The sequence below is a fragment of the Artemia sp. Qi Xiang Cuo genome, chromosome 2, assembly GCF_049724085.1.
Source record: "Artemia sp. Qi Xiang Cuo chromosome 2, ASM4972408v1, whole genome shotgun sequence".
Lineage (NCBI taxonomy): Eukaryota > Metazoa > Arthropoda > Branchiopoda > Anostraca > Artemiidae > Artemia > Artemia sp. Qi Xiang Cuo.
The window spans coordinates 31848463-31875097 of NC_142795.1; the positions used below are offsets into that span (position 1 = coordinate 31848463).

A 26635-nucleotide genomic window follows, 5' to 3' on the forward strand; every position below is an offset into this window, starting at 1 on the left:
AAATTTTTTTACAGCTATCCATTGTAGGCCGTATTTGTTACATAAGAAGTCACGAATGAATGCCTCATCATTGGGTTGCGGCAATACTCCAAATGCTAGGATATTTAATTTGCATCTTTGTTTGTCTCTATCTTTAGCAATCAATATTCTCCCGTGGCTCTCGAATTGCTGGTTCATTTCATCTTTAAGAGATTTTACTTGAGATTTGATTAGCTTTTGTAACAGATCAGGATTACTAGCAGCCCCTGGAGCTTGCTCAAGCAAAGTAATATGAGTCTCCACATCCTTGAACTTGGCATCAATGTCTTTCTTGAACTCTTCTTTGAATTCACTAAAGGACTGTTTAACTGCATTCTTGATTTTAATATCTAGGTTCTGTACAGCAGTTATTGCAGGTTCAAGCGTTTTGTTAACTATGGCTTGTATTTCAGCTGCACTAGCGCCACTACGGGCTTTACCTTTACAAACAGGACACTTTCATTTGCAACCTAATCTCATTGTCATTTTTTTCAGAAGGTTATACTCGGGTTTGCTAATTTCAAGGCAATCGAAGCAAAGCCATTGTTTACAAATGTCACAGTTCATTGCACTAGATTCTTCATCCAGATTCTTGACACAAGCAGCGCAAATGTCTTTTGGCTTTCTGATGCCTTTTTGGGCTTTCTTGATGCCTTTTTGGTGGCATTCTGCAACTTTCAGGCACTGATATCAAGGCAACACAAAATAAAACACAACTCAGGTAACAGAACGCAACTTGGATAACAGAACACAACCAGGAACACAAGAATGCAGCGCCGTTAGGTAGCGTTAGTGTAAAGTACAAACTTTAGGATAAATTCTAGGAAAAAAACAGCTAAGTCTATAAGATCACACTATTCCAGCATGATACGCGTATTTTTCTCTTATTAGTTCAATATCATCACAAAAAATTAATCACTTGTAGCCACAGTTTTCACAATTTTTTCACAGACAAGCTAAACTAGGTGTATCTTATCCAGATAGAAAATCACCATTGATTAAATCTTTATCTGATTAAATTTCTATATCTGGAGGTATGTGACAGGTTATAATGTAAAAATGTATTATTTATTATAATTGTGTTGCATATGTATTTTAATTGCTGTATGACAAAGCACAGTTGCATGAATATTGACTGAAGTGACACCCAAGCAAGCTAGTGATTACAGAAGGCACAGAACAATCAAGTGATACAAACGCATATGACCTATTGGTCAAATGCATCAAACCCCAAACAACAACAACATATGGTATATTAAATATTCAGTTTATTTTCATTAGTTCTTTACAGTCACATTGATAATTATAGTAATGTTTTTTTATTTTGTTGTTTATATTTGAAAAATAAAAGCACACTGTTCAAAAGGGAACAATAAATGAAAAGTAACCACAGCAAAATATAGAGTAGAGTTAAATTTGTACTGTATAACAATAATGAATTTTATATTGAAGTTTATTTGAGTACTTGTTTTAATTTATTTGAATATGTAAATGAGGTAAAATAAAACACAAAGGTAAAATAGGGAACTAGGACAGTACATATAGTTTTCAACAAAATAAAAACAACACAATAAGGCTTATAGTATATATAGTCTATTATAGTATATATAGTAGAATAGAATATAGTAATTTTCTTATCTGGGTGTATTGGATATAATGTCCATGTTTTGAATAATTGAAATATAACAATGGCCTCAGAGATGGTGTTCCAAGTCACAACTAAGAAGAGTCAGGGGCAGATCCAGGACTTTTTTTAGGGGTGGAGAGGGTGCAAAATAGGTTGATCTGATAAACTTGCATTAGGAGCAAGTTTAATTAGCCTAATGCAAACTGGTGTTAATTAAGTAAATTACACTACTTTAGACTGCATAACTCCTTGTTGGGGGGGGGGGGAGGGTGCTTGCCCCCTCACCCCCCTGGATCCGCCACTGAGCAGAGTTATCCTGTTTTGAAGGAAAATTTCAACACTGGATCCAAAATTGCATTGTCAAATCATTGGTGCCTTTACCCTATTTGATTCCCTGCCTGCTCAATATTATTTTATAAAAATTTTTGTTTTGACTATCCATTGTCCTGAAATTCCAGAATCCTTGAAATATGCATGTCCTACTTAAGATTATTAGAAATTTGTGACACCAAGGAATTTAACATGTTTCACTAGCATTTTAGATGGGATAGGGTGTAAGAAAATGGGAGTGGATTTCATGAATTTTAAGAAGTTTATTATTTACTTACATACTTACTTAAAGCTCTTGCTCGGCAGCGTCGCCAGCGTAGAGGGAACCAGTTGTCAGCGCCGTCAGTCTTCTCCAGAGTGGTCGGTTCAGGGCGAGAGTTGTCGCTTCAGCCGGGTTGATGTTTCTGGAGGCGAGCCGATCACGAATGACGTCCGCCCATCTGGTGCGTGGTCTTCCCCTAGGACGCCTCCAGCCGTTTGCAGCTGGGTCGAAATCAAAGATGAGCCGGGCGGGTGTTTGGGCAGGCAGACGGAGCAGATGACCATACCAACACAGCGAGCGAGACTCAAGCTGCTCGGACAGGGGTGGGAGTTTGAAGGACCTGAGGATTTCCGAATTTCCTACCCTGTCGGGCCATCGGGAGCGTTCGATTTTTCGGAGGTGTTTCGTCTGGATGGCAAATTCTCTCCGACGGGGAAACGAACCCCGGTCTTCCACGTGACAGGCAGTTTATTGTCATTATTTATTTATTAATACCAAAATACGGTAAGCTTTAACAAGCTTGTCACACTAAATAATTACAGAAAAGTCTTTAACAATGTCAATGACATAACATAGACATACAGTAAATGAAAATATTGAAAACATAATAACTGAAACATACAGTAGCATACCAAACTAACTGAAACATATCTGTTAATAATTGAAACCTACCAAAAAGTAAGCCTACAAAATCAGTGAAAATACACTGTCACAAATCAGCTAATGCAAAAGTAAAAATATCCTCAAAATGGATTGTGATAGGACCTAGTATAGAAATCTGTAGAGGCTAAACTGCTTTTGAAAGACTGGACCATGGTACTTGCAACTATTTCTGATGGAAGTGAATTCCAAGTCTTCCACACTCAGCTAGACAAAAGAGTTTTGGCCTATTCTTTTCTGTGAACATGGTGGGTAAATTTTGTGTTGGTGTTGATGGGTACTACTGTATTCTGTAAAAGTGAAAAAGTGAGGTGGGGTGGTACTATCAATATTCCTAACAATGCGGAATGTATTTATTAGGTCGGCTCTATCACGTCTGAACTGTAGAGAAGGCAACTGTAGCCTTTGCATTCTCTGGTGGTAAGGTAGATGACTCAGGTATGGTATGAGTTTGGTGGCCCTACGTTGCACTCTCTCAACCCTCTCTCTATCTCTCTTATTAAGGGGATACCATACTGATTGAGCAATACTCAAGTATTGGACATATAGTGGATACATAAACTGAAATCAGTGAATGAAGATTAAACTTAGAAAAAGTACACCTTAGACGTAGTAATTGGTAATTTGCCTTATGGGAGATATCTGATACATGTTTATCAAATTTGAGACTTGAATCAAAGCAAATCCCAAGGTCACAAACATATTCCGCACTTGAAATTGATTTACCAACAATAAAGTAATGGTAATGTTGAGGGAGTCTATGCAAATAGTGTGCAGTGTTGCACTTGGTTTCATTAATGAACACAGAGTTTGCAGTACACCACTGGCCCAGAGCAACCAAATCCTCTTGAAGTAAAGAAATCTGATGTTCACTCATGACAGACCTGTAGATTTTTACATCATCTGCAAATATTTTTAAGGTCAAATTCCTAACAACGCCTGGCAAATCATTAATAAAAAGGCAGAAGAGTACTGGCCCAAGACAACTGTCTTGTGGAACTCCACTTATGACAGACATAGGTGATAAAAGGAAGTGGATGATGGGGATTGTGAAACTTGATTCCTTCTCACATATTTCCAAAATCCTTTTGGGCAACTTTGGACTGATGCTATAACATTTGTCTCCACCTCTTGATGATTAAAACAAAGGAATTTAGTTGCTCTATTTCTAGCTTTTTTATAATTTAACCAAGAATCAAGGTTTTAAATCTTAAATGATTGCGCCACCTATCACTTTTTTCTTTTAGCATTTGTACAATATACCAAGGAAGGATCTGTCTATTTTTGAAAAACTGTCTACTAGTATACATTGGTACATATTGATCTTTACCTTCTATAAGGGTCTGCTTAATAAAATCAAAGGATGCATCAATGGTAGCATTACATTGCTGTAACTCCTCTCATATAGAAAGAGATGAAATATAATCTGAAAATGCAATGTAATTTCCTCTATCATAATCATATTTGGGAGAATGATTTGGAATATCAGAAAAACCTACAACACAGTTTAGTGATATCACCAATACCAAATGATCACTTTTTACTAGTGGTGGCAAAAACTCAACACTAGCAACATCATCTGCTGATTTTGTAATTAAAAGCTCTAAAACTGAAGGGGTTGAATTAGTGCGCAAACAAGTAGGGTTTTGAATGTGCTGATGCAAATAATGCTCATGTAAAGTTTCTAGGAATTGATTTTCAAATGACTCATCAGAAAGTTGTACTTGATTTCCAATCAAAAGAAGGTAGGTTAAAGTCATCAACTACTAGAAACTTAGAACTAGATAAAGAGACAGTGGATAAATACTGCAATATTTTTCTATTGTTAAATGAAGACAATTCACAAACACTAGGACTATGATAAATGGCTACAACTCTAGAAGCAATTGAGGACCCGGGTAATTTCACATCAACAACTAAGGATTCACTAATAATTGAAGAAATTGCATCATTAACTCCAATATACTTTAATGAGGTATGAACATAAATGAAAATTCGACGCTTATAATTAGTATTTATAATGAGATTATAATCAGGCACTTGCTGGAAAAATAGATCTGGGTGCTGGCAGTTCTTGGGTAGTGATTCTGTAAAAACAATAACATGAGGTTTGTGGGTTGATATTAGAGCATGAAATTCATCAGTTTTTGTAGATAAACAGTCTGTATTTGTATATAGAACAGTTAAATTACTTCGTTTGTTAATACTATGTAGAGGCAGGGAATTGGTTTTTAAAGGGCCATTCTGTTGTTTGGGGTAATGGCTCCCCGTTTTAGCATGTTTTTTGTCACTATACAACCGTTTTTAATTCCTAAATTTTGCTTACCAGCAGCAGCTCTTATCTTGATTTCTTCTACTAATTCTTTTCTGTGTAGCCGGTCTTCTTTTGAGGTATCAGCATAGAAACGAATGTCTCTTTTTTTAATGCGGGACTGTGTTAGGATGTCAATTTTAGATTTAAAGGAACTGACTGAGAACAGTAATGGATCTGTTTGATTGGATGAGTTGGGGTTAGTGCTTGTCAACCTTTGCAAATTGGTCACTGCACCTACATAAATTTGAAACCTGTTTTTAGGAAAATTTTGTAAGAACTGTAAGTCATTGGTTTGGGGTGGAGCACCATATGCAACTAAATTCATACATCTTTACAGACTGTCATTTTCTTGTAGCACCATCTTTATAACTCCAGTATTTGACTTAGTGGAACTTACTTTCATATGTAAGTTCTCAGCTTCATCCAAAACATTAGTAGGATTCTGAGGGGGTCACTTTTGATATTTCTATAACATACTTCAAGGATCAGCAGGTTATCTACATATTAACAACTTTGAAGGAATCTCTTACCCATTTCATTAATTAATGCTAGATATAAGATAGGTCCTAAAAAGGTTTCTTGAGAAATTCTATGCTAAGTGGGGATAGGTCCAGAGAGAATATTTTTGTATTTTACAACTTGGTATCTATTTGAAAGAAAACATACACAAAATTTACTAAGAGAGGGTCTACTTCAAAGTTATTCAGTGATAGATCAATCAGGATGCTGTGATCAACCAAGTCAAATGCTTAAAAATATGAACATGGTATCAGGCCAAGCAGCAGTTCCCCAGATGATGGAAAAATCTAGCATCAAATCAGTAAAACTACAATAAAAAAAAAAAATTTGAATGTTTTTCATGTGAAATATTATTTGAGATAATAATCAACAAAATCTCTCATTGTGGAGAAAGTGCCTGTTAATTCAAATACTAAGTTTTCATCACAGCACACTTGAATTTTGACATAAATTATTGCTCACCTGTTTTACATGTTCAGTGAAGTTTTGACAAGAGTCACCTATATCTTGACAGGGCATGTTGCAGTCTGTCAAAAATTTCAACAAGGTTACTACAAGATATTCTCAAAAGAAATAAATCTCATGGTAGAAGTCAATATCTACATTTGAATTTGGCTAAAGGAAAATTTTTAGTTGGCCTGGTATTCAACTATATCAGACAAGAATTTTTGATACTTGGAACATAGTTTCATCAATATAATACTTACTGCCATTATAATTTATCAAGAAAAAGCCAATGTGGGTACATTTTAGAGAAAATCACATGTATAGTGATGCATTAGAGCTGATCCTAACTTTTTTTGCAAAAAAAAAAAAAAAAAAAAAAAAAAAAAAAAAAACAAGTAGTGACAGTTTGAACATTTTCATAGCTAAAAAATTGACAGGAGCTCATTTTGTGTCCAATGAACAGATTGAATTGAATATTCTTTTCTTATCTGGGTGTATTAGATATAATGTCCATGTTTTGAATAGTTGAAATATAAACATGGCTTCAAGAGATGGTTTTCCAAGTCATAACTAAGCAGAGTCAGGGGCAGATACAGGACTTTTTTTAGGGGGAGGGGCACAAAATAGGTTGATCCAATAAACTTGCATTAGGAGCAAGTTTAATTAACACAAACTTGCATTAATTAATTAAAGTACACTACTTTATACTGTGTTAGGGGGGGTGGTGCATGCCCCTCTTGCCCCCTGGATCCACCACCTTTGACCAAAGTTATCCTGTTTTGAAGGAAAATTTCAACACTGGATCCAAAATTGCACTGTCAAATCATTGGTGCCTTTATCCTATTTGATTCCCTGCCTGCTCAATATTATTTTTGAATATAATAATCATGTGAGGTTGTTTAATGTCCTTATCTAATATTATGATCACAACTGTGCAATTGCATCCCAGCCTTTCTTTAGGGATAAAGTGCAGAAAGGTGAATTTAGGTATGATGATAAGTAGGCCTAAGTGTTTATGATAGAGTTGGCATAGGCTGTTTTCCAATATTTTTAGTTTTTTTCCCATGGTCCTTGTTCAGCACCTTAGCATATTCCTTTTGTTTGGCTTGCAAGACTTGGCTATGTGTTTGATTAAACAGGCTTTTAAAGAAAGTATAGGCATTTGTTTTCTGATGCATAAGACTTTCTTGCTGTAAAACTTTTAAGACTTTCATGATATTTACATAAGAAATTCTGATATATAAGATGGTAAAATTCTACTTTAGCTACTTTTGGCAACCTTGAAAAGGGGTTAGGTTAGGAAAGTGAAACTTCCAGGGATGGGTCTATAGGCTAAAGGGTAAATTTGCAGGTGGCACAATAATTTAGCTAGCATAAAGTGAAAATATTGTTTGATACCTTTTTTATGCTCTTCCATAATTCAACAATTGCTTCTGTTACAAATTGCATCTCAAGCCCTTAAAGGAGCCCCAAAAGTATTTCATTTTTGTAACCACACAAAGAAGTTATCAACAGTAGGCTAGTTAAGTTATTGAAAAGCTGTTAAAAACATATCACTAGTTTATAAATGAGTTGTTCAAGAGTAATATATTCCAAAAATACTTATTTATAACAATACAAACCTCTTTACTGGGCAAGACAAATATAAACTGTTTTCCTAATGTTTCAAGTTTTTCAAATGCCATTGATAAAATATAGGTCTGAATTTTGCAATTTGAAACTTTGCCATTGACAATTCAGAGTATATATTTGCACATTAGGGGGGTGGGGTGGGTAAATTTTTTGGTAACTTTGCACTGGACCATATAATGTAGCTATAATGGAAGTTGAAACATCATTTGATGTATTTTTATACTCTTTCATGATTCCTATAAAATACCTTCAGGGTCCCTTTAAGGGCTCAAGATGCAATTTGCAACAGAAGCAATTACTGAATTATGAAAGAGCATAAAAAAGGCATCAAATGATGTATTCACTTACATCCTAACTAAATTATTGTGCCACCTGCTAATTTACTAGCTAAAGTATGTCCTGGGAAGGTATTTTGAAGTACCTACCTCTACTCATTCTCTCTCTAGAGGGTCCTGAAATTTGTCTACATGACAAGTAGGCAAATTTCAGGTTGACCTATTGACATGACAGGTAGACCTTTTGAAATTTTGACAAAACAACATTTTACCTTAATTTTCAGTTATCAGTTTCTTTTTCTCTGGCTTTAGTTTTGAGAATGTAATTCCTGTTATTTGAGTAGAGTTTTAAGCCATATCAATGTTTTTTTTCAAAATTTAGGAAATGTATTTGCATATCTTTCAAACTTCATAAATTGGGATTGAGCAAACCTGTTAAGCTGAAAATACTTTTGTTGTACTTCATTCAAGCACAAGATATATTTTGCAAGGTTTCACTTTTATAACACACAGATTTTTCAAGGTCATCAAAGGTACTCATCAAAGGAGGGGAGGTAGGTACTCCAGAAGGTAAATATATACCAAATCATATTATTGAGTTATAGTGAATATACCATTTGATGTTTTTTTTATGCTGATTACAATATAATAATCATTTCTATCAGAATTGAATTTTAGCCCCCCCCCCCTATATATGAAAATTCTGTGTAAAAATTTAGAAATTAGGGGGGGGGGGCAAATTTTGGTTCTGTTTTAAATTGGCGGCCAGTTTAAAATTTATCCCCCCCCCCTAATGTAGAAATATATAACCTGAATTGGCATATATAGGGAGGGGGGCTAAAATTCATTTTAGCCCCCCTCCCCCAGGGGCATCAAATGGCATATTCACTTTAGTTGTTTCTCAATAATATGATTTGGTATATATTTTCCCTCCAAAGGTTTTACTTTTATAACACACAGATTTTTCAAGGTCATCAAAGGTACTCATCAAAGGAGGGGAGGTAGGTACTCCAGAAGGTAAATATATACCAAATCATATTATTGAGTTATAGTGAATTAGTGAATGAGTTATAGTCATATTATTGAGTTAAAGTGAATACACCATTCGATGCTTTTTTTTATGTTTATTGCGAAATTAACAATCATGTATTTCATAAATGATTTTCGTCCCCCCCCCCCCTAAATATGCCAAATAAGGGTTTATATTTCTGTATTTGAGGGGGGGGGGGCAAATTGTGTTTCTGATGTAAATGGGTGGTAAGTTTAAACTTTACCCCCCCTAATGTAGAAATATATACCCTGAATTGGCATATATAGGGGGGGGGGGCTAAAATTCATTTTAGCCCCCCTCCCCCAGGGGCATCAAATGGCATATTCACTTTAGTTGTTTCTCAATAATATGATTTGGTATATATTTTCCCTCCAAAATACCTTCCCATGACATAATTTAGCCTGTAGAACCATCCCTGAAAGTTTTATTTTCACAACCTAACCTTTTTGCAAGATAGCCAAAAGTAGCTAAAGTAGAATTTTACCAAAATTGTTTTCTTAATATGTTTCCTTATGTCCAGCTGGACTCCTAGGCTTAAAATACTGGTTGGCCGGTTGGCTATTTTAAAGATTTGTATGTCAAATTAGCCATCTGGTGGTATCCCTATTTTGCAAGGTTTCACTTTTATAACACACATATTTTAAAAGTCATCAAAGGTCAGGACCCTCTAGAGGGAGAAAAAGTGGAGCTAGGTACTTCAAAATACCTTCCCAAGACCTACTTTAGCCTGTAGACCCATCCCTGAAAGTTTCATTTTCCTAGCCTAACCCCTTTCTAAGATAGCTAAAAGAAGCTAAAGTAGAATTTTACCATATAAGCTCTATACAAATTCCTGAATTTTTGCCTTGAGAAATAAGTTGAAACAACCATAGGTCTAATACTAATCAAAGAGTAATAAACTAGCCTATTGAAGAAAATGTCCTATTCTACAACTAAAAAAGAAAATCAGTACACTTTGTTGAAGATCCTGTAGCCATTTTGAAGCCTTTTCTTTAGCCACACAGTCTGAGCCATGGTATAGACACTTCAGTGCATCATAGACAGTTTGTAAATCTGGCATATGTTCCATTTTTGAATTTTACGTCTTTTTTTCGTGGAAGAAACGAAAACATGACAGCGTTTACAAAGCTAATGTTTTAGCTGGCTTAACTATCCATCTGATGTTCATGGAAAGCGAATGGAGACCTCTAGCAGAAATTGTTTCTGGCTCCTAGTTTTTAACACTATGTTCGAAGTATTACCTTTAATAGTTTAAAAAACTTCCAATTCCGGTTTGTTACTTCAAATTGTAATCAGTAAGCTCAAGAAATTTATCGCATTGCACACTGACTAAGGTGAAAAAATGAATAGCATTTGCCAGAAAGTTAACAAAATCATGACTGACATTCAGTTACAAAGCTATTTTATTAATAAAAATTGATTATGATTACAGAAGCGTGGTTAATTTCTAGATACTTTGCATTTTTGGTCGTTATTTACGATAATTTTACTAGCCGGTGTGATATGCCGAATTGCCTTTCCAATGAATATTTATGACTGTCATTTTTTGTCACTAAGACACCACTTATTGCAGATAATCCCTAGAGTGAAATTAATCTGTTTTCATATATCTTATTAAATAAAAAGAACACAGGCAATTTTTATATACTCAGAGTTCTGACTGACAAGACAATACACAAGATTTTGATTTAAGGAGAAGTGCTTAAATCATTTTGTGTTAGGGTGTACTTGTATTTGTTGCATGTTCTAGCCGCATCCACGCTCGTCAATGTGCTTAGGAAACAGTGACATGCTTCTTTTAAAAGATTTCACTCGAATGTGGCAGTCTCAGTGGCTTTGATTCAATAATAATCCCAGTGTTAGCCAAATTCCTAAAAGCCCTTGATTCAGGCTTGCTAAAGCTATACTTAGGTGCTAATCAGTAGAAACGTACATTTCTTTGCAATTTGATAGCTAAAAAATCTGCTACCGTTAGTGGATATACCTTTTTTTACAGTAAGCGGTAAAGGATACAAACTTGGAGACTCATCAAATTATATCTTTGCTTGCTGAATCAGGTTGTAAGCTTCTTTTTATTAAGTCACGCACGTGGAAACCGGTAATACACACACACACACAAAGTATAATATAAGTAGCCATCATCATTTTGATAGCAATATCACCTACAAGAAAATTCAGTGTAAACTCACTGTAGCACCAAGCCACGTAAGGCCAACATAGCTGCATATATTTATCCTCTATCTCAACACATTCGAAGCTTCACGCTATATTTCCCCAAAAGAACTTTCAGTTTTGTTTAAATATTTTCTCAAAAATTTCCCTACAACTTACTCTTTGGTTTGCGGTCAGTCGAAAAAATACGCAAAGCTATCCTAAGAGAATTCCTCTGGAAAAAAAACTTAATAAATCCTCCTCAGCCTTTAGAACCACCGCATTTCAGAGCCATATTTGACCCCCGTCATTACCATTGATTGAAATATTCTAATCTTATTTCGCTGAATTATCTTTTCGTTCTTTTGTAACTGCAAAAAAACCTCTTCACCTTGGCTACTCTACTTTTACACCTTCACTACATTATTATTTTTTTTACCAACTTCCGTTCACACGTGTCCCAGTCCCAGGCATAAAAATAGTTTAGTTTGAATCAACTCAACAGCAACCAACACCAGGTTTTAACCAATTACATCAAAGATTAGTGGCAAGAAATTTGACAGGAATCTATCAACAAGTGAAATGACATAATTTTTAAAGAATTCTGAAAAGGAGTTATGCCAGCTTTGCCATTCACTGAGGCTATCTGTCTTGGGTTTACTAAGAAAGCACCCCAAGTGGTATTTGAAAATGAAGCGGATAAAGGCCTGGCTTGTCAGAAAGTAACCTTCAGATCACTTTCCAGGTATTTAGTTTCATTGTAGAAATCTTGTATTTTTTTTATTTCTTATTATACAAAAATGTTCTGTTCTCAACATGCACAATAAGTTCTTCAAGAAAATCCACTCTTATGCCATTCCATATCTGTACCACTTGCTCATCCTCCATTCCTGTCAAATTTCTTGCCACTAATCCTTGATGTAATTGGTTGAAACCTAGGCTTAGTTGCTTATGAGTTGTCCGAACTGAACTATTATTGTCCCTAGGACTGAGACTCTGACACCCGTGTGAACGAGAAGTTTTTGCCAAGTCGTAGTCGTAGTTGCGACTAAGACTACAACTAAGCCCCGTGTGAATGGTCACTTAGCCTTCTTGAAATTTAGTTTTCAAATCTACTCTTGCAGCTTGAGTTCTCTTACGTTTTCATCTAATAGCCTTAAATCACTTGTATAGGCCAGATCTAAGAGTTCCACCTTCCAAATTGATGCCATGTTCTGATATAGCCTTTACTAAGTTCTCTTTGACAAAGTGTGTCAAAATAATCCATATAAACAGAGATAGGACACAACCGTGCTTAACTCCTGATTTCACACCGAACCAACAACTAATATCACTTTCTACCTGAAATACAGCATGATTATTCTCGTACATAATACTAATCACTTTAATGTACTTTTATGGTATACCATGCATGGATAGAACTTTCTCTAAGCTTTTATACCTGTCAAATCAAACGCCTGCTCATAAACTATAAACGGAGCACAAAAGGGTTCAGGTGATTAAGACACTTCTCAATTACTAATCTAAGATTGCAAATATGGTCAAAAGAACAATCTCCATATCCAAGAGCAATACCGTTCTTCTCTTGCAACTTTATGTACATCACCTTTAGTCTGAAAAGTATGAATTTTTCCTAGTTATTGAAAGTTTTTCACTGATTGTTTGTTCAAAATTCTATCGATTATTTCTAGACGATGATTCATTTTGAAATATGTCCTGTTTTGACATTACAATAATTGCTTGCCATCCAACTATTTTTTTTTGTAATTCAAAGTATTTTCTCTTCACTCATTCAGTATTATTCACCGCCTTTAAATCAATATTTTCTTTCATAGCTTTTATTCTCATCTTCCACATGCTGGATATGGAGTCTTTAGTGACTTCTCAGTTATTAAATTTGTGTATATCTTATGGTCTGTTCCCAACGATTAACATTCCAACTAGAGTTTCTAGGACTCTGCAAAGCTTTTGGATAATATTTTTTCCAATGCACCTTTTAGATTGCCAGGAGTTCTTGTAAATGTGGAATCTGACCACTTTGATGTTTTTGCAGAATTTGAGGTATCTATCCCTAAGCGAGAAACTTCTGAACAGAGTAAAAGAGTTGTATTTTTTGATCGTAGTGCCCTATTGAAACTAAAAAATAATATGGATCATATTGTTTGGATATCTTTGTTTGGAAATGAGAGTGATGTAAATATTAAATTTTCACTCTTTTATGGTAAGTTTTTAGAAATGGTTAAGGAAGTGGGAGCAGTGAAGAATTCGAAACGTCGAAAACATTATGGGAGGAAGCTATGGATAACACATAATATTCTTCCAAAAATAAATGTAAGATATAGACTGTTTAAGTAACAAGATTTAAAACCTACGGATAAGAATAAAGAGCGATACCGTGCTTTTCGTAATGGTTTGAATAATCTCCTCCGTGAGGCTAAAAAAAAAAAAAAAAAAAATAGTATGAAGTTTAAGGACGTTGAAGGTAACCCGTTGTAAACTTGGCAAAAAATCCGTAATGTTATATAGGTCAGCGGTCTAATATTCTACCAACTGAAGTGACTGTTAATGAGGTTGTAATTGCAGATGGTACTGGGATATATAATGAGTTTCTAAATCATTTTTCTTCAATTGGCCTACAAGTAGCCGAGATGATTTCCTCGTCTCCAGAAGACCCACCCTTTGGATCTACTCTACCATCTCCTGCAAATGTATCACTACATCTAAAGATGATTACATTTGATGAGTTAAGGGATATTATTTATAGTATGAAAAAGAGTTCGTCCGGTAGTGACCTGGTAAGCCTAAAGAGTCTGAAATGTATTTTTCCTTGTATATCTGGTGTTTTGACATCACTGATTAATGATTGCTTCGGTCAAGGAAGGTTTCCAGATTGTTTAAAAAAACAAGAGTGACACCGGTTTATAAAGGTGGTGATAGAAATGATTTGGGTAATTATCACCCAATATCAGTCTTGCCAGTTATTTCTCGTTTTATTGAAAAATGTTTTAATAATCAGTTGATCCATTTTTTAGAGAAGTTTAATTTGTTGAATAATAATCAGTTCGGTTTCAGAAAAGATAGGAAGACAGAGGATGCATTGATATTTTTGACTAGTATAATTAACATGGCTTTAGATGAAGGATTTAAGGTTGGTGCAGTGTTTCTAGACCTACAGAAGGCTTTTGATACAGTTGATCATGGCCTACTCCAGGAAAAATGCGAGGTCTATGGGATCCGAGGTAAAGGTCTTGACCTTACAAGGAGTTTCATTAGTAACCGGTACCAGTTTGTAGAGATGACTTGTATACAATCAGGACCCCGCCCAGTGGTTAGTGGTATCCCGCAGGGGTCACTTCTTGATCCGATTCTTTTTTTTATTGTATATTAATGGTATGCCTAATTGTGTCCCAAGTTGTTGTTTTAATTTTAGTGATATGGCTAAAAATCCCCGGAATGAGACGGGGTATCATTATTTGCTGATGACACAGTTGCTGTTAGTACCGCGAAGACAGAAGAATTACTTCAGACATCGATAAAAGATACTGTTGAAAGGTTAAATTCATGGTTGAGGGTAAATAGGTTAAAGATTAATCTGGGTAAGACTAATTTTGTTATTTTTTCTCGTTCACCAGATTTTTATCCATGGATTCAGAATATTGTAACACAGTATGGAGCTTTAAAGCGGATGTGTTCTTATAAGTACCTGGGGGTTTACATTGATGAAGTTTTATCATTCAAGCGCCATGTACATTATGTTTGTAAAACTGTGTCTCGTAACTTGGGTATAATGAGAAAACTTTATCATTTTTTTCCTCCTTTTGTTATGCGCCTTCTTTATTATTCCCTTATCCATCCATATATATCGTATTGTAGTAGCGTTTGGCTTGAAACATTTCCTTCTATTGTTCGGCCAATACGAGTTCTACAAAACAATGATGTTCGGCTGTTAGATGGCCTACAACCCCGGGATTCGGCGCGAAACGCGTATGAGCGTGTAAAGATACTGCCAGCTTCCGGATTACGGGAGTTGTATACACTTCTATTGATTTTTAGGATTCAAAAGGGTATAAACCTCCCGTGTTTTGATAGCTTAGCAAACCTAAGATCTTCCGTCCACGATTATGATACTAGGTCATCTGTAGAGATCAATATTCTGCTGGTTGTTTCGGCCCGATCGATGTTTTCTTTTCTTCACAGGGGGATCAGAAGTTGGAACCATCTTGATCAAAATATAAAAAAATATAAATGATATTTCTTCGTTTAAGATATTAATTAAAGGGATGCGTTTTAGTAAGTATGAATTTTAGGAGTTTTTTTTTTTTTTTTTTAATAAAGATATTGGTAAATATTTATGGATCCTGGGGGTGACGATTATGAATATGATAGTAAATTTAATGAAAATGTTAAAGTGTAAGGTTTGTGGTCCTGTTTGGGGACTGTGATATAGATAGGTTGTTTTTTTATTATTGTTTTGTTAGTGTATTTTTGCCACCCCCTTGGACAAGTTTTTACTTCTTGGGGTAACTGCTAAACTGATGTTAAATTGTTTGTTTAGAATAAATCTCTCTCTCTCATTGGAAATAAGCACCTACAGAACTTCGCAAGCTCTGGCACGATCTAAGCATTTCATTGCCTGCTCATTTTAACATTTATGATAATTTTTCAATATTCCGTACTCATTATCTCGCTTGTTTTCATTTAAAATTGTTTAGATTTTTTTAATTTACCTAGATTTGATCGGCCAACAACAGTGTAGACTCAGACTTGGTTACAACAACTTCAATTTTTAGAAGCTTATGATCAATATTTTTTATATTTTTTTTTTTTGTGTAGTAAAGTTGGCTACGATTTAGTTCAATTTTATCAGGTACAATAGAGGGTGAAAATAAATAATTTTCAACTTTGAATTTCCAATTATCTTCAAACAGTGGCATAACAAAGAGAGGAGGAGAGCATGGGGGACACCCAAAGGATAGGTTGTAATTTTACTCAAATTCATAGGAATCTGTCTAAACCTACCACCAAAAGGGAGAGCTTCTTCTCCCTTGATTTGAGTGCGCTTTAATTTCGCAAAGCCGTTTTATTCCATTTACAGGAATCTATCAAGAAAGAAAAAGCTCATCAAAATTGTAGGTAGAAGCCAAATATGGCTACCGTACTACTATGAGTAGGCTACCAAATGTCCTTATGTGTGTGGCTATAAATGTAAATTCAATACAGTAGTTCGCAAGAAAGAAAGAAGGAAAACAAGAAAGAAAATCAAGAAGAATTTCAGTTTGAAACACATATTGTTCGTCATCCTCGGGTGTCTCCGAGGATCTTCTGGTTAATGTTTGTTCGAATGCATTAACATTCAGTATATGTCAAGATTAAGAATGCGTGATATTTGGGCATTATAACTTACTCAGGATTTTTTCCGGAGGGGGTGCAAAAAATCTAAAAGTAAGCACATTTTATGATTAATACAAGACTTTAAAGAAGAAATTGTAAACAATCAAGAATTTTAGGAGGGTAAGGAGATAAATCTCCCAAAAACTAGAGTTAATGCGGACCCAATCCCCCCCCCCTCTCATTCAAGTCTCAAATTCTAAGAATCAGGGACACGTATTTCTTTCATCATACGCTAGAATATGGTGCATAAATTAAACTCTCTAAGATTTAAATCTCCCTGATTCGACATAACCCCCATCCCGTCCAGAACCCATTTAAATCCAATCTTAAAATCATAGAGCTTAAAATAAATTTGCAGTTCCGAGATTTTTTAGTAAGTTTTAGAAAAATACCCACAAATTAACTAGAACCATTAAGATATCAGTAATTAGGGTATTATAATGTGGGTTTATTCTTTTTCAAAGATCTTGGAAGGAAAAAAAATCTAGCGACAAATATTTGCGCAAATTTTAATGGTCATCTTATTTCTTCGTAAATCGTTTGTTTGGCAAAGATTCTATTATAATTTCATCGCTCATAAAGATCATATAGAAGAATAACACAAAAAACCACAAGAAAAGCTGTTCAAAAGCTGTTTTTAGCCCTTCCTAAGCTGGTTTCTAAAATTTATGTCCTAAAAACGGTTATTTCTTATCGTTTTTCCAAAAAAGATCTTCAAAGTTTATAAAATAACGATATTATCTTGAGTTGGAAAGAGTGTTAGTAGAATATTAACAAAAAATGCTTTAGAATGAACAATGCTGATCCCTCTAGAAGCTTAGAAAATACACCTACAGTTTTGCAGTTGCCAATAATGTTGCTGCTCCAAGAGGTTGGAATGAATATCATCCAGCTTCCGAAGACTGACTCCTTTCAAACAGTTCGTGAAACGAACTGTAAGTGAGGAGCATCACGGCTCAATAATAACCGACACTTTAAAAACAGAATTTTGATACCAATAGATACATCAAAAGGATCAGATTTTTATGCTGATTTCATATATATAACTTTCATCAAGTTTAGTCTTACCCATCAAAAGTTACGCGCTTCAAAAAATTTGCCTTATTTTCGAAAAAAGGGAAACATCCCCTAAATATAAGTTTTCTTCAAATCCCCTAAGAGTACAGTAACGCTGATATTAGGAAAACACGCCTAAAACAAGCATCCAGTATATAATAAATAAACGAATAATAATAATAATAGTAACAAAAAAACCGAACAAAATGCTGAATGTGATACAAAGTGAAAGGAATTTGCCTTTCCAGGAAATTCCTCAAAGCCCCTTCGCAACCCTAAAAGGTTCATCGTAAGTCTCTATTTCTTCTATAGCATGTAGGATCTAAATGGCCTGAAATATTTTTGATTAATCAAGCTGATTCTACAATTTCTAATGCACAGTTCCACAAAATTCAAAGATTCCGATATGAATTGTGGTATTCTGTTAATGGTATTTCAATAACTTTTTAGGTATCGCAATCTTTAATCCAATTTAATTATTTGCCTTTCCAAAAGAAATAGTTCAGCGGCGAAGAGGTAATGACTGCTCCACCAAATTATTCTTTCAACAAAAAGGAAATTGCAGCAGTTATAAACAAGCATACAATTTGAACAGTTCGATTTCTCTCTGTGGACTGTATGTAGCTGCACTGAATAATCTCGATTACAAAACAGATACTATATTTCATTGTTACTTAGGCAAATTATATGCCTCATTAATTAATAATAAGTATTATTCTCCCCTCAAGAGATGTAAGACTCAAAATTAAATTACTTTTGTGATCGGAATAACCACCCTCTAACACAATAATTTGGGAGAACTCTAGATGAAGAGTTCTTCATGTTTTTTTTTTAGCTACGTTGAGCAAAAAAAGTACAAAAAAAGTGAAATAGTCACTGATTAGACTAGATTACTAAATACCATATTCAGATTGTAGTCAAATTCAAAGCTAATAGCACTTAAGACTAAAAAAATATTCTAAGTATGTGAAAACTTACTTGAAAAAAGGTCTACTTCAAATCAATCAATAAATGGAACAAATAACGGATGACATTATGAAAGTATTTATTAGAAACTTGTCCAATAGCATAAGAGTATTTTGACAACCTTATAATTTGTGCGGAAACAAAGTCAAATATGTATTACTAAGATAATACTAATTTAGTAAAGACCGAATTAGCATCTTTTCTGCAGAATTTCTACTTTTCTTTTGACCGCAAATCCTAATGTTTTTGAGTTCCAATTACTTCTTGCACTTTAATTGAATCTTGTGTCTACAAGAAATGACAGAAAGTAAGGAAATATAAATTAAAAAAAAAAAAATCAAAATGCACTGAAAAGTAAAAACTATTTTTTCCCAATATCTTAGAAAAACTTCGGACAAAAAATGAAAGCGCTGGATGGTGAGGAAACAACATAACTATCTTATAGTATTTAAGGATTTCTGTGTCACAGCATCTTTCAGTGTGAACATAAAAACAACCTTACTATGATCATAAAGACGAGCTAACAAGTGCTCATTTCATAACCGCCTTGCGCTTTCACTTTTATTCTTAAAACGCTCCATTTCTCCGGGTAACAGCAAGAGTAGCAAAAACAATTTTTTTTTCATTATGCTCTTTCTGGTCTTTGATAAGTCTTAGAATAAATTTTTGTCCTATAGTTTCATACATGTTTTTATACAACTAAGTTGAAGCATGATGACATTTTTGTTTTCAATATAAAGCTAGGCACAGCTTTATAAGCTAGATTATCCAAAATATGTCTTTTTGTCTGTGTAGGGGGGAGAGGTCACAAGCACAGTTAATGTGCCCAATTAAGACATGATTACTATAATCATAAGACAGTGCTAACAGGTACTTATTTCATAACCGCCTCAAGCTTTCGCTTTTATTCTTACAAAGTTTCATTTTCCGGGTAGCAAAAAGAAAGAAAAATCTGATTTTGCCGCATTTGGAGATTTATTTGAATTAGTTTTTGCCCTATTGCCCACACACGTTTTCATACAACTAAGTTGAAGCACGGTGCAATTTTTGAACTAAGTTTGTTCATATCAAACTAGACACAATTTTATAAGTTAGATTATCGAACGTATATATATTCTTTTGTGGGTGTACGTCGGGGGGAGTCATGTCTCCAGTTAGGATATAAACATTATAATCATAAGAATGTGCTTACAATTGTTTATTTCATAACTGTCTTACGCTTTCACTTTTATTCTTAAAAAGTTTCAATTTCCCGAGTAGCCAAGAGAGAGAAAAAAAAAGTCCTGGTGCGCTTGGAGATAAAAGTATGTTTTAGAAGGTTTTTCTGATTTTTTTTTCTATTTTGCTCTTTCTGATCTTTAAATCAATTTTTGCTCTATTGCCTCACACATGTTTTTATACAATTATTTTTGAACTAGGATTTTTTCATATAAAGCTAGGTAAAGCTAAAAAAGCTAGATTATTTAATATATATATATATATATATATATATATATATATATATATATATATATATATATATATATATATATATATATATATATATATATAAATTTTTGGTGCATATAGGGAGGGGGGAGGTCATGAGCCTAGTTAATGTCTCCAGTTAGGATATGATCATTATAATCATAAAAAGTATTAACAATTGCTTATTTCATAACCGCCTCACCTTTTCACTTTTAGTCTTAAAACACTTTAACTTTCCGGTTAGCACAAAAAAACCTTAGGTGTATCTGGTAATAAAAAATGTGTTTTAGAGAGTTTTTTTTTATTTTCATTATTTTGCCCTTTCTGGTCTTTGATAAATTTCCAAATTAATTTTTGCCCTTTCGTCTCACATCTGTTACTATACAACTACGATGTCATTTTTGAAATAAGATTTCTACATACAAAAGTAGGCACAGCTTTTTAAAATACATTATCGACTACACTATGGGGGGGGGGATTAAATAGGTCACGAGCCTAGCTCCTGTTTCAAGTCATGTAACTTGAAAAGCCTTGCACAATTCGGGTTCAATGAAGGTGCTATTACGCCTAGCTTTCATCTAAAGTAATCGGGGAGGTTTTTGAAGGATACGATTCTACTTTCTTTCTCCTATCATATGTTTTGAATATATTTCAATGATTCCGAATTAGATAAAAGGCCACATTCCTATCTTTCTGCTGAAATTTAACGCGAGTATGGAGGGGGGGAGGAGGTTGAGTTGGATATGGACACGGGTTACTTTGCTGGTCCTCAAATCATACAGAAAAGTTTGCAAATGATCCTGGTTGTAATGTGGTGAAATATAAATAACTTTCTGCTGTAAAGTTGGCAATGGAGAGTTTGAGAGGAGTGAGAGGGAACTGGGTATAATAGAGGCCAAGGACCCCCTTTGGTTTTCTAATAATAGAGACTGAAAGTCCTTGCATGATTCCTGCGCAACGTGCCTACCTTTCTGGTCAAAGCTGGTGAAGAGCAAGGTGGTGTCAGCTCGACTGTCATGTATTGTCATAAAGAAAAATCAACGCGTATGCAAACTTCCAGCTCAATCAAACCAGGAAAGGCAGGTAAAATATTGATATAAATATACTGCCCTGGCATCGGAAGTAATATGGAACCTGTATAAAGGCCAAGACTTTCTGAAGAGTGTTGATCATAAATATGATACACAGATCGTAGTCAAACGTATAAAACCACTCGGCTACTGATGTAAATGTAATATTATATCAAATTTATGTCCAAAACATAAATTTAAAATAGTCGAGCAACAATGGCTTCCTTGTATGTATAAAAACAAAGGAGGGAAAAAAGAAGTAGATATTAGTAAACTAGCCTGTTAAGGAAAGCAATTGTAAATCTTCATATATATTCCAACAATTATCAAAAAATACAAACTACTTTTAAATAAAATAAACACAGTTATTAAAATTACTGCTGGCAATCCAATCAGTGGAGGATCCAAGAGGGAAGGGAACTCTCCCTACTGGCGTGGGTTGAGTTTAGTGTAAATCAATTAAATTTGCATGAATATGTCAAACAAAGAAAATCTAACACCCCTTCCCATAAACCCTGCACCCTATTTATTCTACAAACAGGGCGGGTGGATTTCCCTTACTAAGTATTCGTTCCAAGATCCTGTTTCTTGGGAAATTTAGGAGAGATTTAAATTTTTGCCAATATAAGAATCCCTGAAAAAAATTTCTGATGCTTCCCTTTAAAATTTTGGCAGTCTGCACCAATTGACACATCTATAGGCATTGCCAAGTAAAACTGACATTCAATACAATTGGAAAAAAACAAACAAACACAAAACAGTATACTTTTCAAATAAGAAAAACCAATGAACAGAACCGTCTCCAATATAAGAAAAAATAACAAAAATAGCAATTCACTTCTTTCATAGCCATATACAAATGCCGGAATTGAAAAGTACTAGCAACACTCATTGGTAACTATATATTCCTTTCATACATAAGGTTACATAATTAGTCAATTTTCACAGTAGAGTAGATCTTTCTGACGAAAACTGAAGCGCCAATATAGCCTAAAGTACCACACATGATTCCAAGGCATGTGCTAAAGACAGCCATATAGGAAAAGTAGAACATCGTTTGAAATAAGCCATACATCCTGAAAGTTAAAAAAATAGCTATATTGGGGAAATGGGGCAAAATGCAAAATTTACTAAGATAAAAAAAAAACAGTTTTTTTCTACTTTTTCCCCCAGGAACTCCAATTCTGTTGAGCCTAAATCTCAAGATTCGACAGAAAATTTTGGATAGAGAAAATAATAGAGTTTCAAGAAGATTCTTACTACTCATAAAAGATAATTTCTTAAACCACATTGGCTTGACATAACATAAAGAAAGAAATAAGAGCAACAATGAGGTTTTTAAAGGCCAAATGAAAATACTGACAAAACACAACAAAGCGAATTTTATTCCCTCGAAATATTTGCTTTGTTGTGTTTTGTCAGTATTTTCATTTGGCCTTTAAAAACCCCATTTTTGCTCCTTTTTCTTTCTTTCGCTCGTTTTTCTACTCTTCAAAAGTTGAAAAAAGAAAAGTAAATTTATCTATGATAATTAAATTTTTTATGAATACTATTTATTTCCTTCAAATATAGATATAGATAAAACTTTTTAGAACTATATCATACCCTGTAATTTTTTCTCTTCAACTAAAGATAAAAAAAAGGTCTGTTAGCACAGTCTTGTACATCGGTCTCTTTTATACTTATGCAATGATGAATGTAGCTGGCGTTATTTTTTGGAGGGGTGGAGGGATTTCCATCAACAATTTTTTAAAGAAACTAATCTTATACAAAACAAGCGTTCCATTTCGTTTCTTTAATTTTCACGCGGACATTTGGTGTTGTGTCTAACGTAATCATCTTCTGACGACGACTAAATGAGATGACGATTAAATTGGGAATTTACAAGGTAGGGTATTCTACATAGACACGTGATTAACAGAGCCAACGCAAACCATTACCTCAGCTGTTTTTCTTTTTTTACACACACACACACACACACACATATATATATATATATATATATATATATATATATATATATATATATATATATATATATATATATATATATATATATATATATATATATATATATATATATATATATATATATATATATATATATATATATATATATATATATATATATATATATATAACATATTTCACATCACCTTGCAAATAAACAGTGCCATATATGTCACCGACCCATAAATCATTTTTATCGCTAAGCTGTCAGCTGTCTTTATCTTTCTGACCTTCGCTTGAAGAAATAGTTTTGGAGGAGTTCCCTCTCGGCGAGGCGTTCCCAAATCAGTATACAATGCTAATAAAAGCCGTTTTTCAAGTACTCATCCTAGGTGTTTTCTCCTTCAGGTAATTAAACCAAGCATTAAGGTCGCGTGTTTGCCTCCTACCGTAACAAACGGTGGCGAAAGGAGAGAAATCTCCCCTGAAGCAGACGAGAATACGTACTTATAGAAGACAGCCGCCAATACATAAATTTTCCTTTAAAGGTGGCAATTGCTCACTGGCACTAATAGCCCACAATGACGACAATTCACAAAAATTTAGGGGGAGGGGGAAATAGGAGAACAATCTGTCTCTTTTTTCAATTATACAACAAAAATACGAAGAAATGACATATTTCAATGAAAATACCCCCGAAAAGGTATTTTTCAAAACCTAGGCGGGAGGGGGCAAAAAAAATTCTGGGAAGGTCAGAGGCAACCCTTCCCAACTGCTGCTATTGATAGCCCTATTTTTGATCCTGTAGCAGTGCCAAGGGGTTTTACAGAGAAAAAGCATTAAGGCGGGAAGACATATTAGGCAACATATTTTTATGCAAAATTAGACTGTTGGATGATCAAGCTCGACTGAAGGGTGCGAAGAATAAATCACAACTTACTTGCATACGAGTATCCAGGGGAGGCCAAAAGCCCCCCCCCCCCCCAATCGACGCTAGTTTTCTAGAGCCAAAGCATAAGGGCAGCCAGCCATAATAGACAAGAAGTTTTTATACGTAATTAAATTGCTGGATGAGCTAGCTCGATCGAAGGGAGCTAAGAATAAATCATAGCTTACTCGTATTAGGATCACAGTTCAACACGGTAGACGCCTCATGAAAGATCGGCTAAAAATATCATCTAATAGGTAGAGTTCGTCAAGCCTTTTGATGCCTAACTTTTTTTTTATATATTCATTTTTAATTCTTTTGTGACTTAATGGCCACCATTCTCATCTCGTCACCAAACCACTTCATCTTATAATACTTGTTAAATGACCCTTACAATCTTTTCAATTACAAAGAAGATTCTTGAAAGAAAAATCTTTGGAGCAATTTTCTTTTCTGAAATGTAACTTGAAAAAGAAATAATCTAAATTCCTTAGAAAAATGCCCTCCCCTCCCTCCACGAGCAAGTTACTTTTAACTTTGAATCTTAATCTGAGCTTATTCAAAAAAAATTAATCTGCAATAAAGTCTGGTGTAAACACACGTTAAAAAGTACGGTTCTGTAGCATGAATAGAACAGTTTCTTAGGAAAAAATGAAAGGTAATCTCTATAGTTAAGACACACATTACGGGAAACCCTAGAAATTTTTCGATGGTAGTAAATAAGAGATACGAAGAAGTAGAAAAAAAGAGACTCAACTTACTTTGTTTTGAAAAAGAAATAATATAGAGCATACAAGTAGACATAGACTGACGTCGATGCCGAACAAAGAAAACTCGTCCATTGCCTAAAAAGAAAATTTGATACAGTTAGATACATAAATTTATCAAAAGAAGAAATACTATGAAACGGTAAAAGAGAAAATAAATAAACAGTAAGACAAAACAGTGCATTAGCGAATAGAAGAGACTAAACATTTCCATATTTTCATTGCACGCCTAACAAGACTTACGAGGACCATATTTACATTACACAAGGATATTTTTCAAAAATTAAAAATACTAGGACAGGGACTAAAGAAGCTAGTAGTCACTTATTTAAGTTCAATTATGAATATATTGGTGGGCAAAAAGGAACGTGTCTCATACTTTGTAGTTCAAAAGTGTATTAAAATGTTGAAGACTCCCTTAGTAGGTTTTATCCAATGATAACCTGTGCAGAACTTATATGCGTTATGGGACGGAGGGGAAAGCAGCCTATGGGTAGTAAAAAACAATTCCATGGCACTGGCTTTATGACTATTTATCATCATTTTATAAGCTAAAAAGAGAACTGAAATTGCGAACTATTTTGCTATACAGTGGAATTTTTACAAATTTTTCTATTTGAATCTTTGAAAAAAAAAAACTTTTCCAAATGAAGCTTAAAAACTCATTTTCATCTTCCTGTATAATTATGAAATCATAATGTATGTCCCTTTGTTTTTGGGCAAAAAGATCTTACCCTTGCTAGTTGAACTTCTGCTTGTTTGAACTTCTTGGGTAAAGACTCACCTATAATTCCCTGTGTGAGATTTTGAACACCTTAATAATTGCTGATTTACAATAATTGCTGATTTTTCTCATTATTCTACTTTGAGCACGGCCTAAAATGCCTTAAACGTACTTAAAAAAAAACATATTCGCAACTGCATTGTTTTGCAAAAAGTGAATTATGTTATCATAAAATCTTGCCATCTAAATTCAAACTTGGAGGAGTTAGAAATCATCCCATATAACAAGGTGCCTTTGACACTAACTATCACGTTATATTTTCAGATCAATGCCCTTATATTCGCCGCAAAGGATATATTTTCACAACGGTATGTTTCTTCCTTCTACTTATAATGCTAAAACTTCAAACTGAAAATATTGAATTTGAATGCTTAATTCCAAGCACTTGTGGCTTCAACAAACTGTAAAATGAATCATAAGATCAACAGTGCAAGGTTGAGGGGAATAGTTCACCCTTTTTTTAATAATAAAAAAGAATAACCAAAGTTTTTTCCTCTAAAGTTTGTCGTGAATTCTACAGTCATTCTTTAAGAAGGTATTGTAATAAAACACTTATACTAGACATCTTTCTTTCATAGTAAGGAAGGCTAATACTATTCGTTAAGGTCACCAGAAAATGCAAAAGCAAATTTGAAAACCCAATTTACCAAAAAAGAAAAGAAAATATAAAATGTTAAATGTAGGCAAGCAACGAGTGCAATGGTTCGCACTCTCACATATGATATACAAGCCGTTCAGAAGCCAATCCAAGTCTAGAATATTAATAATGAATGTCATTGAAAAAGAAGATAATTTGCTAGGTTTGATTTTCATGGACCCAATTTTCATGAACCCGTCACATATGTGACGGGTTCACATATTTTTCGTCACATAGTCATGAACCCGTCACATATTTTCATGAACCCTTCACATATGTGATGGGTTCACACATTTTTCGTCACACATATTTTTTGTCACAAATGTGACGAAA

The 26635-nt window shown here is 34.2% G+C and overlaps 2 protein-coding genes across 2 annotated transcripts in view; both read right to left on the reverse strand.

The window, feature by feature from the left end:
* The window catches only part of Tnpo-SR (transportin 3), a 118463-nt gene extending 108239 nt beyond the window's left edge, over positions 1-10224 (reverse strand). The window contains exon 1 of the mRNA XM_089108080.1: positions 10088-10224. Coding sequence (XP_088964206.1) covers positions 10088-10204 — 117 coding nt within the window. The 5' untranslated portion in view covers positions 10205-10224. The remainder of the gene's footprint in view (positions 1-10087) is intronic.
* Positions 10225-21983: 11759 nt separating this feature from the next.
* TM9SF3 (transmembrane 9 superfamily protein member 3) overlaps positions 21984-26635 on the reverse strand; it is a 696120-nt gene continuing 691468 nt past the window's right edge. Inside the window, exons 11-12 of the mRNA XM_089100609.1 lie at positions 24876-24959; positions 21984-22312 (exon numbers count right to left, since the gene is read on the reverse strand). Coding sequence (XP_088956735.1) covers positions 22168-22312; positions 24876-24959 — 229 coding nt within the window. The 3' untranslated portion in view covers positions 21984-22167. The remainder of the gene's footprint in view (positions 22313-24875; positions 24960-26635) is intronic.